General features: G+C 38.4%; 1 protein-coding gene across 12 annotated transcripts in view; it reads left to right on the top strand.

The window, feature by feature from the left end:
* The window catches only part of TENM2 (teneurin transmembrane protein 2), a 1,067,106-nt gene that overhangs the window by 1,018,537 nt on the left and 33,791 nt on the right, over window positions 1–14,778 (top strand). For all 12 annotated transcript variants that reach the window (XM_060765004.2, XM_060765001.2, XM_060765000.2 and 9 more), the window contains 2 exons: window positions 876–1,750; window positions 11,104–11,279. In XM_060765004.2, coding sequence (XP_060620987.2) covers window positions 876–1,750; window positions 11,104–11,279 — 1,051 coding nt within the window. The remainder of the gene's footprint in view (window positions 1–875; window positions 1,751–11,103; window positions 11,280–14,778) is intronic.

The raw sequence follows: 14,778 nt of genomic DNA, 5'->3' as shown, positions 1-14,778 counted from the left end.
GCCAAAATAGTGCATTTTGATATGGCACATGGATAAGTTGAGAGTCATTCTGCAGAGAAGGAATAATGCAAACATTGTCTAAGGGGGTCAGCCACCCCTTCCCTGTCATTCAGAAAAGGCCTTTAACAACTCAGAAAAGGGGTGATGCCTTGTTCGATACAAGTTAAGATACAGGATTAACTCATCAGAAAAATTAGCAACTCTTTTTTCTGAGTAGAGTGGCAAAAGGTGATAGCTTAGTCTGTCATGGGAGAACCGCAAAGGAACACAGACTTCCTCTTCTCTGTTGATGCTCCTTTGAGAAGAAGTGTCAAACAGCCATCACTGCCACTATTTTCCTACCCAGACATTCAAGGGCTGCAGTAAAGGCCAAAGAAGGGGTTGGCGTTTCTTTTAGGTTCTCCAGAGACAGACTAAGCTTGTGACATTTGCCATTGTATTCAAAGGTGGAGAAGTATTAGAGCAGTGGTTCTCAACCTGGGGTCCCCAGATGTTTTTGGCCTACAACTTGCAGAAATCCCAGCCAGCTTACCAGCTGTTAGGATTTTTGGGAGTTGAAGGTCAAAAACATCTGGGGACCCCAGGTTGAGAACCACTGTATTAGAGTATAGTACTTACACTGACCCAGGTTTTTGTGTCAACTTTGTTTACTAAAATTTCTAGACTGATACACAAGTGTATATCGTAATCCTGTATTAAGGCTATATAACTATCCAGTAATTGTATTTTAAAGAAATACTAAGAAATCTGTACAAGTGAATTATACGTTCCTTTATTTGCACTGTTAAAACTTGGATGAATTTTGTATGCATTCCAAGAAATGCATTGTCTCACACAGTTTAAAATCTAATCATAACACTTTGATTATCTCATAGGTGCGTCTGGAATGGCCAACTGACCTAGCTGTCAATCCTATGGATAACTCTCTGTATGTACTGGAGAACAACGTCATTTTGCGAATCACAGAGAACCATCAGGTCAGCATCATCGCTGGCCGTCCGATGCACTGCCAGGTTCCTGGAATAGACTACTCCCTCAGCAAACTGGCCATTCATTCAGCTCTGGAGTCAGCTAGTGCCATTGCCATCTCTCACACAGGAATTCTTTACATCAGTGAGACAGATGAGAAGAAAATTAATCGTCTTCGTCAGGTCACAACTAATGGCGAAATCTGCCTTCTAGCTGGAGCAGCTTCAGACTGTGACTGCAAAAATGATGTCAACTGTAATTGCTATGCTGGCGATGATGCTTATGCCACTGATGCCATCTTAAATACTCCTTCCTCCTTAGCTGTGGCACCTGATGGCACCATTTATATAGCAGACCTTGGAAATATACGTATCAGGGCTGTCAGCAAAAACAAGCCTGTCCTTAATGCTTTCAACCAGTATGAAATCGCATCTCCAGGAGAGCAGGAACTATATGTCTTCAACATTGACGGTATCCACCAATACACCCTCAGCCTTGTTACAGGAGAATATCTATATAATTTCACCTATAGTGCCGATAATGATGTGACCGAGGTGATTGATAACAATGGTAACTCTCTAAAAGTTAGACGGGATACAAACGGAGTGCCACGCCATTTTCTAATGCCTGACAATCAAATTGTGACTCTTGCTGTTGGCACAAATGGTGGTCTTAAAGTAGTGTCAACCCAGACTTTGGAACTTGGATTAATGACCTATCATGGGAACAGTGGTCTCTTGGCAACCAAAAGTGATGAGACAGGATGGACGACTTTTTATGAGTAAGAACTTCCCCCTCCCCACAAATCTCAGTGCATGTCCATTGTCTGTTTATTTGAGAAACAAGTAGGGCTTCATAATGGATTGGGGTTCCAAGCACATGTGTAATCTATTGGAAATGACAAAATATGGGATAGCTCAAAAGAGGAGACAAGGAATGAGCAGAGGATCGAATTAGACAATTGCAGAGAATTAGAGAACCAACAAACTATACATTAATTGGGGTAAACAAAAACTAGACTGTGGATTAACTGATGTTTTAGAACCAATCGTTACAGAGAAAAAAAATACTATATTACTATACATTGTAATTTGAAACATAATTCCATAACATAATAATGCCTCTTTTGAATGAAGGCTAAAATTTATAATGAAACATCCAGCATGTAGTTCCAGTTAGCAATTATTTTTGCTCAGTTTACCCAAGTTTACCCAAGTTGGGATTGGCAGTTGAGTTTAGTCCTCTTGTGAATTTGAATGCAACACAAATGCGCAGGAAAATGTCACACAAGTATTTCCTCCACTGCTCAACAAAGACGTTCAGGTGGTTTATATACATTTGCTAATATTAGGGGTGTTTTCTGGAGAGGCTGAATTATTATAGTGCTGAAATATAGCTATCATTTATGAGCATTTAACATGCCTGCATTTGTATAGCAACTAACAGAATCACACCCAAATTTGTTAACCTTGTCTGGAAGGACAGAGCATATTTATTTTCCCTACTCGTTCTGCCCAGCTCATAACCTAATAGATTATGGCTACACACCACTAAGTTTCCTCTCTTCAGGGATTTCGATATTGCAGTTTCTTTTGGAAGGCAAATGACAGGCCTTGCTGTTCAAATGTCAGGATATTGGAATTATGCTCCATATTGGCAGATAAAACATTGATTAGCTCTACTGATTGCTTATTCCTGAGATTGATGAGGAAATTGAATTCAAAGAGTTGTGAACAAATTCTGTGCTATTTATATAATTTTGGGAGAGTCCAAAATTATTCTCATTTCAGGAACAGGTAGGTTAGAAAAGCAACATTTCCTCTTTAAATACAACAGATGAAAGATATGCATGCTGGGCTTTTTAAAAAGCATGATCTGCACAATACCAGACTCTCATTATCTTTCCCTTATTAGCCCTTAGCTGTATATCTGTAAGAATGGGGAGTAGAATTTCTTCGGCTAAGTCACATTCTGCCAGTACTGATGCAAACAAATTCAGTTTTGCAGGAATGTCATTATAGCTCAGAGATGGAGAATTGTGCAGACCTCCAGATGTTACCGGATTGCAGTTTTCATCATTCCTTGCCATTGGCTGTGCAGGCTAAAGTTGATAGGATTTGCATTGCAAAAGCAGCTGGAGAGCCACAAATTGCCCACTTCAAATACATCTGGCTATGGCTGAAATGTTTACCTACCAAATGGTATCTGTCCTTTTTGTTCTTGTCCCTTAAGTGCAAGTTGCGGCCACAAAGAAAAGAGAGCCCACAAACCTGCCATATGAAATACTCAGCTTGGGTAATTACTGTCAAGGAGGTGCATATGCATACATGCAATGTTTGAAACAGAATACTCTTTGTTTCAGATATGTTTCTAAGAGATCACAGATCTGATATGATTTAAGTTATATGCCATCTTTGTACTAGTATAGACACAAGGTTGAATTATATTTGCTGTACCAGAAAGTTCCCTTATATGTGGGAGGCTGAAAAGCAGAGATGACCAGAAAATTAAGGCATTGCTGTCCTTACATGAGAGTTCTGCTCCCCAATGAAATTTTCTCCAATTTGTAGCATCACAGTACTTTAAGACATTGTTTGAACATTTAGAAACGCAGCTTAGGTGCCTTAGGGTCAACATAATTCAAAAGTAACTTGAAGGCACACAATCACATCAAAAAACAAGAGAGATGAATACAACAAATACTTGAATGTTAACGGTTTCTAGCAGCCACTCTTTGGAATATTGGAAGGCTAATGGAAAATTTCCTTCAGCAACAAAAGTCTAATGGAGAGAAATGCCTGCATTTTCCCGCTCCCCATACATACACTCCTACAAAGAGAGTAGATTTACTCACAAGGAGGCATCCGCTCATGAGTTTCATAAGTATCCTAATGGATTGCAAAGATGCATGTTACTACACTAGCAAGAGTATTCTGATGTGCAGTGGGCTTTACCGATGTGCATTGTCCCTCCTTTAGCACATCAGTCCCATATTGCATTGGTCCCAATGTGTATTGATGGCTTCAGTGGTTCCCTTATGCATCAATGTCATGGCAGCCCCTTGCTGAACGTGGACATTGCCAAAATGCTTAATTCTCTTACTGATAGATGTACATCCACTTATGAAAATGCAAGTATCTTACTGAATTTGGACCCTAATTTTAATTGCCAATTCAATACAAAATACGCATTGTTCAAGATAATGCATTGACAGATGAAGCAGCGAAGCTGTAGAGCTCTCGCATTTCAGTTACATCTAACAGTGTGTGTGTGTGTGTGTATCTCACAGCCTGGTTGCATCACAACTGAAGGATTCCCAAAGTGCTGCAGAGTGGGGCAACACCCAATTGCAGGAAGGGACAAAAACAGGCATCTTGGGAGACCCTGCCACAAGTGTTAATCTTAATATGCCCCATAGCCAGGAAAGAGCTGTAGCCTTTAATTCCCCAGTGCCCCAAATCTGGACTGCCTTTGAAAGTGTTCTGTTAGTGTTCTGCCAAGCTTTGTATGTGTGTTTGTATGTCAGAAGCAACTTGAGAAACTGCAAGTTGCTTCTGGTGTGAGAGAATTGGTCGTCTGCAAGGACGTTGCCAAGGGGATGCCCTGATGTTTTCATGTTTTATACTACCAGTCTGCAAAGGCAGGCTTTGTGGGTCACGTGAGATGTTAAAAGTCATAAGTCCAGATCCTGTAATATATGAGATGGGCAATTCTATCATCTTCTAACTACTGAACAGGATGCTAGTCTGATAAACAGCAGAAAGTTTAAACCAGGAAGCAATTGTGCTGAAAGAGAAGGCGTATGTCCCATTTTTCAACCTTGCCACCACATGGTTGTTTTTGCCCTTGAGTCATGTTTGTTTCATGTGAGGTTCCAATTGTAGTTATTACCTTCTGGTAGGCCAGGACTAAGCAAAGAGCATTTAGAGTGCTTTTAAAGGATGCAGAGCAGGACGGGGAGAGTGAGTTACACAAGGGAAACTGGCCTAATTTCCCTCATGTCCCCAGAGGAGCCAGTGATTAATGGTCTGCCTGGATCTGGTCAGAGAGAAGCAAGTTCATGATTTTCAAGGAATTTGCCATGAGCTCCTGATGGATCCTGTAAAAGACACTTTGGTCTAGCTTGCCCTTAATGCACCTTGAATGTGCATGTCCACACCAAATAAACATGGTTCAAATAGATTTTTTTCAAAACAGTATGACTAATATAAGTGAGAAACAGCTATGGTTTTGAGGGTGTCCATCTTTTGGAATTTGTTTGACTTTTTGTGATGTTTATCAAAGAAGTAGGAAAACACTGCCATCTGCCGGTCATTTGTAAAATGACTACTTGTGGATCAATAGGTTTATTTCCATAGATCTTGCAGATAAAGTTACTTTATTGTTTTGGAAGACAGGAGATGCGTGATCGCTCCATAAATCCTTGTTTGCAAGGTTAGCTTACAATAATGTTATTGCATTCCTCATCCAACATAGTATGAGCAATAAACTTTATTATGTAAGTAGAAAAGAATCTGAATTATATGGTTTATACCAGTGCTTCTCAACCTTTAGTCTCCAGGTGTTTTGGACTTCAACTCCCAGAAATCCCATCCATCTTACCAGCCGTTGGGAATTGTGGGAGCTGAAGTTAGATAAATTTGGGGGCATACTTTTAAAACTAAAACTATGGTCCCTTCTACACTGCCATATAATCTAGATGATGAAAGCAGATAATCCACATTACTTGCTTTGAACTGGATTATATGAGTCTATACTGCCATATAATCCAGTTCAAAGCAAATAATCTGGATTTTATATGACAGTATAGAAGAGGCCTTAGATATCCTGCAGAAATAGGTTCTGCTGCCATCTTTAAAATATCACACATTCAGAAAATATGGCAGAAAACCAGATTTAATGAATTACCATTCTATCCATGAAGAAGTTAATCCACACTGGGGTTTTGTCTACATGTTTAAGTTTCTAACAAAGATGCAGAAACTTGGATAGTGCCTTTAAACTTAGGTCAATGCCCAAAAATAGATTTGCCATGCAACTGGCATGAAAACAACCACTACCTGAAGATATAAAGAAGTGGCATCTTACTCTTTTTCACACCAAACTGGGAATCGTCCAGTGTGCAAAGCAGCCCAAAGTTTCATATGGATTTGGCTAAGCTTTGCTGAATTTTCAGTCCCTTGGGTCAAACTGCTAAGAAATTTATTTGAGAAATGACTGGGTCTTCACACAAAAGTGGTGGGAATTAAACATTGCAAGTTTTAGAAGTGAACTTCATGCACTGACGTTCAGTCCAGGCAACATAAAATATATAAATTTTAAAATACTAGGTTACGTTAGTTTAAAAGAAATGAAATAACTATTTAAAAGGGAAAGCATGGTTAAAATCAGTTTCAAAACATAATTATCCATGAAAGATTAAACATTCAGCACATCACTTCACAAAACACCTATGCTACTAGTCCATAATAAAAATCCAAAGGCCTGTCAGAATAAAAACATCATCCTCTGCCGATGGAAAGAGAGCAGGGAGTGGACCCCTGGGAGTGAGTTCCACAGCCAGAGAGCCGACTTTTCATAAGTCTTTGTCAGTTACTGGAGAAAATCATAGATACTGCTTTATAAATGCATTTGCAGCTCCCTGGTATTTTCTCAGTTCATGGCAGAGTTAGACCATGTTACTGATTGTCCAAGACAATCAGTTCAGCTCTTTCCTCAACCAACAGCAAATATATCTCCATGGGAACAAATGGTACGGCCTGTATGTTGGTTTGTCAGATGCTTATTTATCCCTCTAGATTTCTAGATTAAAGCTTTGAACAGATGCACGTACCCAATGGTACAAATCTGTCCTTGTTGTCTAGATGGCATGTCACTATTCCTCCTTTTTCCCCACTTGCCTCTGGAAAAGCTAAATACACAACTCTCCCCTGGTACTCATCATAATACTGTATTTTAAAAACAAAAGGCAAGCATTTTGCACCAGATGACTTTTTCCTTCTATCAAAATAAATTATTATTTCCATATACATTATTTAATTTGCTTTTTACCAGTTGTGTTGTGAGATAATACATTAATAATTAAAAGCCTCTTTTAAGGCTTTTAAACAGAGGCTGGATGGCCATCTGTCGGGGGTGTTTTGAATGCAATTTTTCTGCTTCTTGGCAGGGGGTTGGACTGGTTGGTCCATGAAGTCTCTTCCAATTCTATGATTCTATGATTCTATTTCCCAAGCAATAATCATTATTTACTATTTATTTATTTACTATACCCTGCCTTTCTCTACCCTGAAGTGGACTCAAGGCGGCTTACATAGAGGCAATTATTTATTGCCTTGAAACACATACAATTCCAAAAAATTAAAATTAAATTAGATTAAAATTAAAAACATATTAAACATTTAAAAACTACTGTGTCTAAATCCAGTAACACCCATTTTGTTTTGTTTGGTTTTTTTTCTGTGAAGTTTCTGACAAATCTCTATGCGCTTTCTGAACAGCTTTGCCTTCCATGACTTTGGAAGGGAAACAGAGTTGAAGTTGTTAACTGAGGATGGGCTGAGAAAAATGGCCCAATTAAAATAAAAAAAAAAAACCATGACAAATGATGAAGTTAGAACTGGTCTACATCATATTGCTTTTACTTTTACCAACCATTTTGCTTTTGTGAATCAGGCATTAAGCACAATTCAGTGGGGGCATACTTCTGATTTGGAGAATCGACTTTTTGTTTTGCTTTCAGATGACTCTTAGGGCCCTTAAGCTAGAGCCCCAAGTCAAAACAGAAGCTTGAGCAGTTGTTAAAAATTAAAGAACAAGTTGTCTCTGCCCATATGCTCAGCCCAGGAATTTCTGATCTGTGCCAGAAAAACATGGACTGAAATACATTCCTGCATAGTCTCACTCTTGGTTTTCCTCAGGCATTATTTTCAATGTTTCTAGAGGGGCTTAGAAATAAATCTGGAGAGAAAGGGGCTTTTACTTGTTGGGACTCAGAAACATTTCTCAATCTATTGCAAGCCAGACAAAGAAATCTGACATAGGTCCCCTGTTGGCTCTAAGTATGTTGATGGTTGGATTCTGTATTGATCGTTTTGTAAAGAACGTTGGACTGTAGAGGCCACATCTACAAGTGCAAGCAGACATGATACCTATAGCTAAATGTAGATATAAGGGAACGTTCCCTTCCTTGTATCTCTAACATTTGCATTTATATTTCAATTGTAGTTTTTCCTAAGAAACATCTAGTTCTCTTGCCAGCTTACCAATTCTATAGACATGTTCGTTTCCATTTTGATATCAGACTCTCCTAAACAATCTCAAAATCCTTCTTCCCTATTCTGTTCTTTAATTTTCTACAGAAGAATTAGAAACATGGGCTGAGTTCCTATATTAGACTCATGGCCATGTTGCATGGCTATGGTCCATATTATTATCTGATTCCCATTGTACTTGAATGAGAGACCACCAACAAATATGCTATATCTCAGAGGAAGAACGTGGCAAAGCCCTCTGAGTATTTCTTACCTAAGACATCCCTATGAAATTCATGGTGTCACCACAAGTTGATTTAAAGACATATATTCACACATACATTTTTTATTATAGTACAACTGGGACAATGTAGTGTAGTGATCTGAGTGTTAGACTACAGCTCTGGGGACCATGACTTAAATCCCATCTAAGCCATGGATGAGGAAAGCAAAGGCCAAGCTCCTCTAAACAGATTTTGCCAAGAAAATGCCACGATAGTTTGGCATGAGGGCCATCATATATCAGAAATGACTTGATGGCACATAACAACAGCAGAAACTTAGTAGCAAAGCTATAGTTTGTGCTTGCCATTTGAATTATTATTATTATTATTATTATTATTATTATTATTATTATTATTTCTGTATTCCGCCACCATCTCCCTGAAGGGACTCGGAGTGCCTTACATGGGGATCAAGGCCAGTCAGACAGAGTTACAATATAACACTATAAAATACATATACAACATTGAGGTCATCAAATTATGCCATTTGTAAACCACCCTTAGTCGCCTTCGGGCTGAGAAAGGCGGTATATAAATAAGGCAAATAAATAAAATCATAAAAACATAATTAAAAACATAATTCATCATACAACAACCAGTAGCTGAGCATAATGGACATTTCCAAGCTACGGAGCGAGGAAAGGCTTGTGCTGCCAGGACAAGGCTGATGGCAAGGTGTGGTGGTGCAAATTACTAGAATTGCGAATCACAGTTTAATCTTGAGTACTGGAGGCATCCATGAGTTTCAGATCTCTGAATTTCAGAAACTTTGAATCCCATTTACCCTGCATACTTAAGACAGGGATTGCCAAACTGTAGTCCTCCGGGTGTTTGAGACTTAACTTTCCAGAAGCCTCAGCTGCCTCGGCCAGTGATCAGGGATTCTGGGAACTGAAGTCCAAAACACCTAGAAGAACAGAGTTTGGGAAATATTATTTTACAGAAAAATCAAGAGCCAAATCCAAAGTGCACTCCTTTTTTGTAGGGCCTAGAATTAGAAGCAGACAGTCCAACTCTTCTTTAAAACTAATTCTAAGACAAAAGAGTTTTTAAAACAAGCTAAAATTGTCACTTTGAATCTGGAGAGACAAAGGCTATGTCTTTACTGTCAGTTGGAAACTCAAAAGGTAGGAGTTTCACTGTTGGGGTGCTGTCACATGTTCTCAGAAAAATAAAATGGGTTTCCTATAGTTATTATTAATAGTATATAACATAACATAACATAACATAATATAATATAATATTATATTATATGACTGCCAAAGAAGACTGGGTACTGGATTTCAGAGGAGAGAAATAGCATAACCATCTGTGAGTATTCATTGCCTAAGAAAAACCTATGAAATTTACTTGAACACACACACAATTATAATATCATATATAGTTAGTGTTTATGTTAAAATATTGTCAATCTCTTAAGCAACCTAACCTTATTTGCATACAAGAATAGTATTTTAACTCTTTTGTTTTTGTTTTTCTGGCACATTTGGTTTTCCTAATTGAAACCTCTCTTGTGCCCACCCCCAAACTGGTGGTGACAATGGCACTCTGATTTGAGCCACCAGGATATTCCTATGCAGACATATCAATTTGGAAGCAGACTTTTATAGGTAGTCTCTCATGAGGACAAAAAAACAGGCCTTGGTAACAACGGAAAAATTTGTTTCTAAAATCGATTAGTTTTTTTGGGGTTTTTTGCATTTCGATATTTAAAAGAATTCCGAAATTTTCCTTAAAAAAAGTTCGATATTTACGAAATTTCGTAAATGGTAAAAAAATTACAAAACAATAACGAAACAATAACGAATCGATTCGTTAATGGCGGCCGCGATCGCGCAATACGCTAAAAAAACTTCTGAAGCTTCCCTCTCCCTCTGTTGTTGACTGTTGGTGTGATATTATATTTTTTTTCACTAATTAAACAAAAAACAACTATAAAACTTGTCCCAGACATGCAGAAATAATAACGAAACGACCTCAAACCAATAACGAAACGAATACATAACGAAATACGAAGCATTTATGAAACGAATTGAAAAATTCGTTTCGTTTTTAAGTTGCTCCAGAATGGTTCGTTATCGCTTCGTTAACAAAAAAATAACGAATTTTTAACGAATTACGAATTAACGAAACGAAACCGCCCAGCCCTACAAAAAAACCCTGAGAAGATGGAAAAGGGGTTGCTCAATAAGCTGAGGCAAAGAAAAGATGTGATTGCACTCTGTAAAGATATCAGAAAGCTTAACAGAATTTCCAGATAATCGTTTTTCAGTGACGTTCATATAAGATGAGTTATTCCCCAATTTTTACAGTATTCATCTTTCTGGTCCTAGCATTCTAATTTCTTGGCACCTTCATCTAGCAGTTCATTATTTCCCTCTATTTCTGGTGTGTCCTCCTTGTATTTGATATGGCAAACATAATTCATCTTATTTGTTCTAGCTGAAATTAGATGGTATTCCTGCTTTGCCTTCCTTTATCCTTCATTCCTTCAATATTTCACATTAATATACAAATGTTTATTTACCGAAAGTGTAACTATATATGATGGTTTGTGTGTTCTAGAGTTATCTAAGTGGGTCTTTTTCATATTTCAGTTATGACCACGAAGGACGCCTGACCAATGTAACTCGCCCTACTGGTGTAGTAACAAGCCTCCATCGGGAAATGGAAAAGTCCATCACTATAGATATTGAAAATTCCAACCGGGATGATGATGTCACCGTAATCACCAACCTTTCCTCTGTTGAGGCATCCTATACAGTCGTTCAAGGTATACGTGCACATTTGTTCAAAACCTTTGCAGATGATCAAAAAGCAGTGGCACAAAATACAGACAGCTTCTAATATGTGTGAATTTGTGCCATGGGTTTTTGAGCCAATCATAGTTGCCATGTTTTCTTCATGAAAAAATATATCATCACCACCATGGTTCCCCCAGTAATGTGGGTTTCCAGAAAAAGAAAAAAAATGAGATTTTACAAAAAATATTCAAGTGCTTTAAATGACGTCATTTGATTTGATGCATTAGGTTTAACTATATTCAAACACATTCAAAGATTTATGCAGAAATTATTTTAGTTTTTTTTAGAAATGCTTGCACCTGAAAGAACATTATTTTAAAGATAACGTACTAAAAGAAATCTGTACCTAATTTATCAACAGTCTAACCTTCTTTTGTTGTGGTATAGCATAATACTTTCTGCTTCACTTAGTGCTTCTCTGTCCTACATACTATATCAATTATATTTCAAGTTAAGAAAAAAAATCTGATCCAGTACAAGTCGTTGCACATTCTGAATCTGTGGCCATTGGAAACATATCACATTTTGTCTTGACAATTTCTACTTGTACTTGTAACTGAGTGAGAAGCAAGAGATTTTGAAAAATAGAAACAGTGCATTTACTTGTTAGTCTATTGTTAGTCTCCTCCTCTTGGCACTTGGATTTGTCAGTATTTGCTTGCAAGGTGAAATAACTAGAACTACATCGATCTGACATTATAGCACTATGACTCCACTTTAACTGGCATGGTTTCATCTTGTAGAATCCTAGGAATTGTGGGTTAATTGAAAGTACTAGATCTCTATTTAGCTTAAAATTATAGGCATCACTCCCTAAACTGCAAATCCCAGGATAAAGTAGAATAATTCTGTTCTAATTGTGTGGTAGGAAAGCCCCCCTAGACCTTTACATTCTGTCAATAAAGGAGAATCACCCTTCCCCTTAGACCAGTGGTTCTCAATCTTCCTAATGCCACAACCCCTTAATACATACAGTTCCTCATGTTGTGGTGACCCCCAACCATAATGCTACTTTTGTTGCTACTTCATAACTGTGATTTTGCTACCTTTATGAATCATAATGCAGGATGTATTTTCATTCACTGGAGCAAATTTGGCACAAATATCCAATACACCCACATTTGAATACTGGTGAGGTTGTGGGGGGGGGGGTTGATATTGTTATTTGGGCACTGACCTCGAGTTTGGGAGTTGTAGTTCACCTACATCCAGAAAGCACTGTGAACTCAAACAATGATAGATCTGGACCAAACTTGGCACAAATACTCAGTATACCCAAATGTGAACACTGGTAGAGTTTGGAGAAAATAGAGCTTGGCATTTGGGAGTTGTGGTTGCTGGGATTTATGCTTCACATACAAGCAAAGAGTATTCTGAATTCCACCAACAATAGAATTGGGCCAAACTTCCCACGCAGAACCTCAACAACCAACAGAAAACACTGTTTTCTGATTGTCTTTGGTGACCCTCTATCACCCCTTCATAACTCCGCCAGGGGTCCCAACCCCCAGACTGAGAAATGCTGCCTTAGACTGACTATAAGTGTTGGTTAGTCTAGTAGCTAATTTTTGCATACTGTGTATGTCATTTTACTTTCCTCATTGTTCTGGCATATATATTGCTTCAGAACTGGGCACAGAGCATTTCTCAGAAGCTTGCTGGAGCTTAAACCTGCCAACCACTTCTCAAACTCCCCACTTCTCATTGTTTTTACCCATTGCAAATCCTCAAGAAGAACAAGCACCAATTCCCACTTTCTCCCTTGACTGCTGCAATTGCTAGGTGAAGAATTTTCTCTACAGTGATTTCTTAGCTTGTAAGCCTTTGGGAAATTTTTGTAGGCAGTCTTTCTTACTGAATCTATCTTATTTGGACTGGTTTTTCATTTTCACCTTGTTTTTGTTATTGTTCAGGTTACCATTTTTCTTTTGTGTGTGTGTATCTATGATGCACTGAGCATTGCAGCTGTTGGACTAAGGTACATACCTCTGACAGCTATTAACAGTTGCCTCATTTCCTTCGCAGACCAAGCGTAAAGGTGACCCCTGTGCTCACAAGCCAGAAATGTATTAAAGAAGTTCACTAGAACTGTTCACTTGACTCATGCTCTTCCCTTCTTTCCAGACCCTCTTATATCCATTCCATCCATTTACACAATATTAGTTTCTGCTATTTTGGTAGCTGATTAAACTCTATTATATGTACCAAGCAACTGAACTTCATGAAGTGTTGGGACATCTAGCAGAGCATCCTCTGAAGATCTCTAATTGTTCCAAGTCTTGGGTCCATTTTTCTCAAAGAGAGTTTAACCCACCACCCAAATTACACTCCTGCTATACAAAATTATAGTTGGCCTCTGCTGGAAGAGAGTTTTCTTCTGACATAGTACTTCACTTCAAAGATAGGATTACCTTTCTACACCCAGGCACTGAAATCATTGTTCCAGTTAGGATTGTGTGAACAGGATAAATAAGTAATCCTTTTATCACAGGATATTGCCTGTTCATCAGGCAATACCTTGGTGGAATCCTACAGGTACATGGTTGGATCTTGAACAAGAAAGATGTTCTGTTCCCTTTGGGTGATCCCCTCATGGCATATCCTATTTCTGTATGAGAGATCCGCATGAGTTTCCAGCTGATGCCTTTCGTTTGGCAAAGCAATAGAACAACACTTCACGGCAAATGGCAGGCTCCTTTGTGTTGTGTATGCTTGGCTTCACTCAGCTGCATTCCTGTTCAAAACCAAATTTCATATAGATTATCTTTCAGCAGCAAAGGCCTTTTCAGCATTTATACTGAAAATACCCCCAGAGAGACTGTAAGGCTAAATGCACACTGGCTCTTTGTGAGACATTACAGTCTTCAAAGTATTCTAAGGTATTAGAATGTGCAAAGGCATCCATCTTAATGCTTTCCATTAGGCCAAGGGGTTTTTTTTTTTTTTTTAAAAGAAAAGTCCCTGTAGTCCTTTGACTTGAAGAAGAGAGGCAAGAGGCTCCACTCAAAAGCATTTTATTTGGGCTAGAATCTGCTGTAGAAGAGTGCAGATCCTGAAAATAGGTCATGATTTGCTCCAGACCCCTTTGCTCTTAAACACAAAGACCATTTGATAAGCAGACACACAGTATGCCAACATTGGGACTTCTGGGTTCTGACTTTACACAATTCAGTTGGCATGCACTATAAGTTCCATTTTTTCTCCAGTCTGGACCCCTGACATAGCATTCCCCTTTTATCCTTCCTATTGTAGAAATTATCTTCGTCCATGCCATCTTTGCAATCAAATCCCATCTACAATCAAATCAAATCTTACAATCAAAACTCACTATTTCCTTTGCCCCATCTACACTGCCATATAATGCAGTTTGAAACTGCATTATATGTCAGTATAGATGGGGCCACAGAATGTTCCCTGGACCTTCATGTTTTCTGCTTTGCTATTCCTTAATACTCTCACCAGTCATGG

Source organism: Anolis sagrei, chromosome 2 (assembly GCF_037176765.1).
Source record: "Anolis sagrei isolate rAnoSag1 chromosome 2, rAnoSag1.mat, whole genome shotgun sequence".
Classification (NCBI taxonomy): domain Eukaryota; kingdom Metazoa; phylum Chordata; class Lepidosauria; order Squamata; family Dactyloidae; genus Anolis; species Anolis sagrei.
This window is presented reverse-complemented; position numbering and strand designations above follow the sequence as displayed.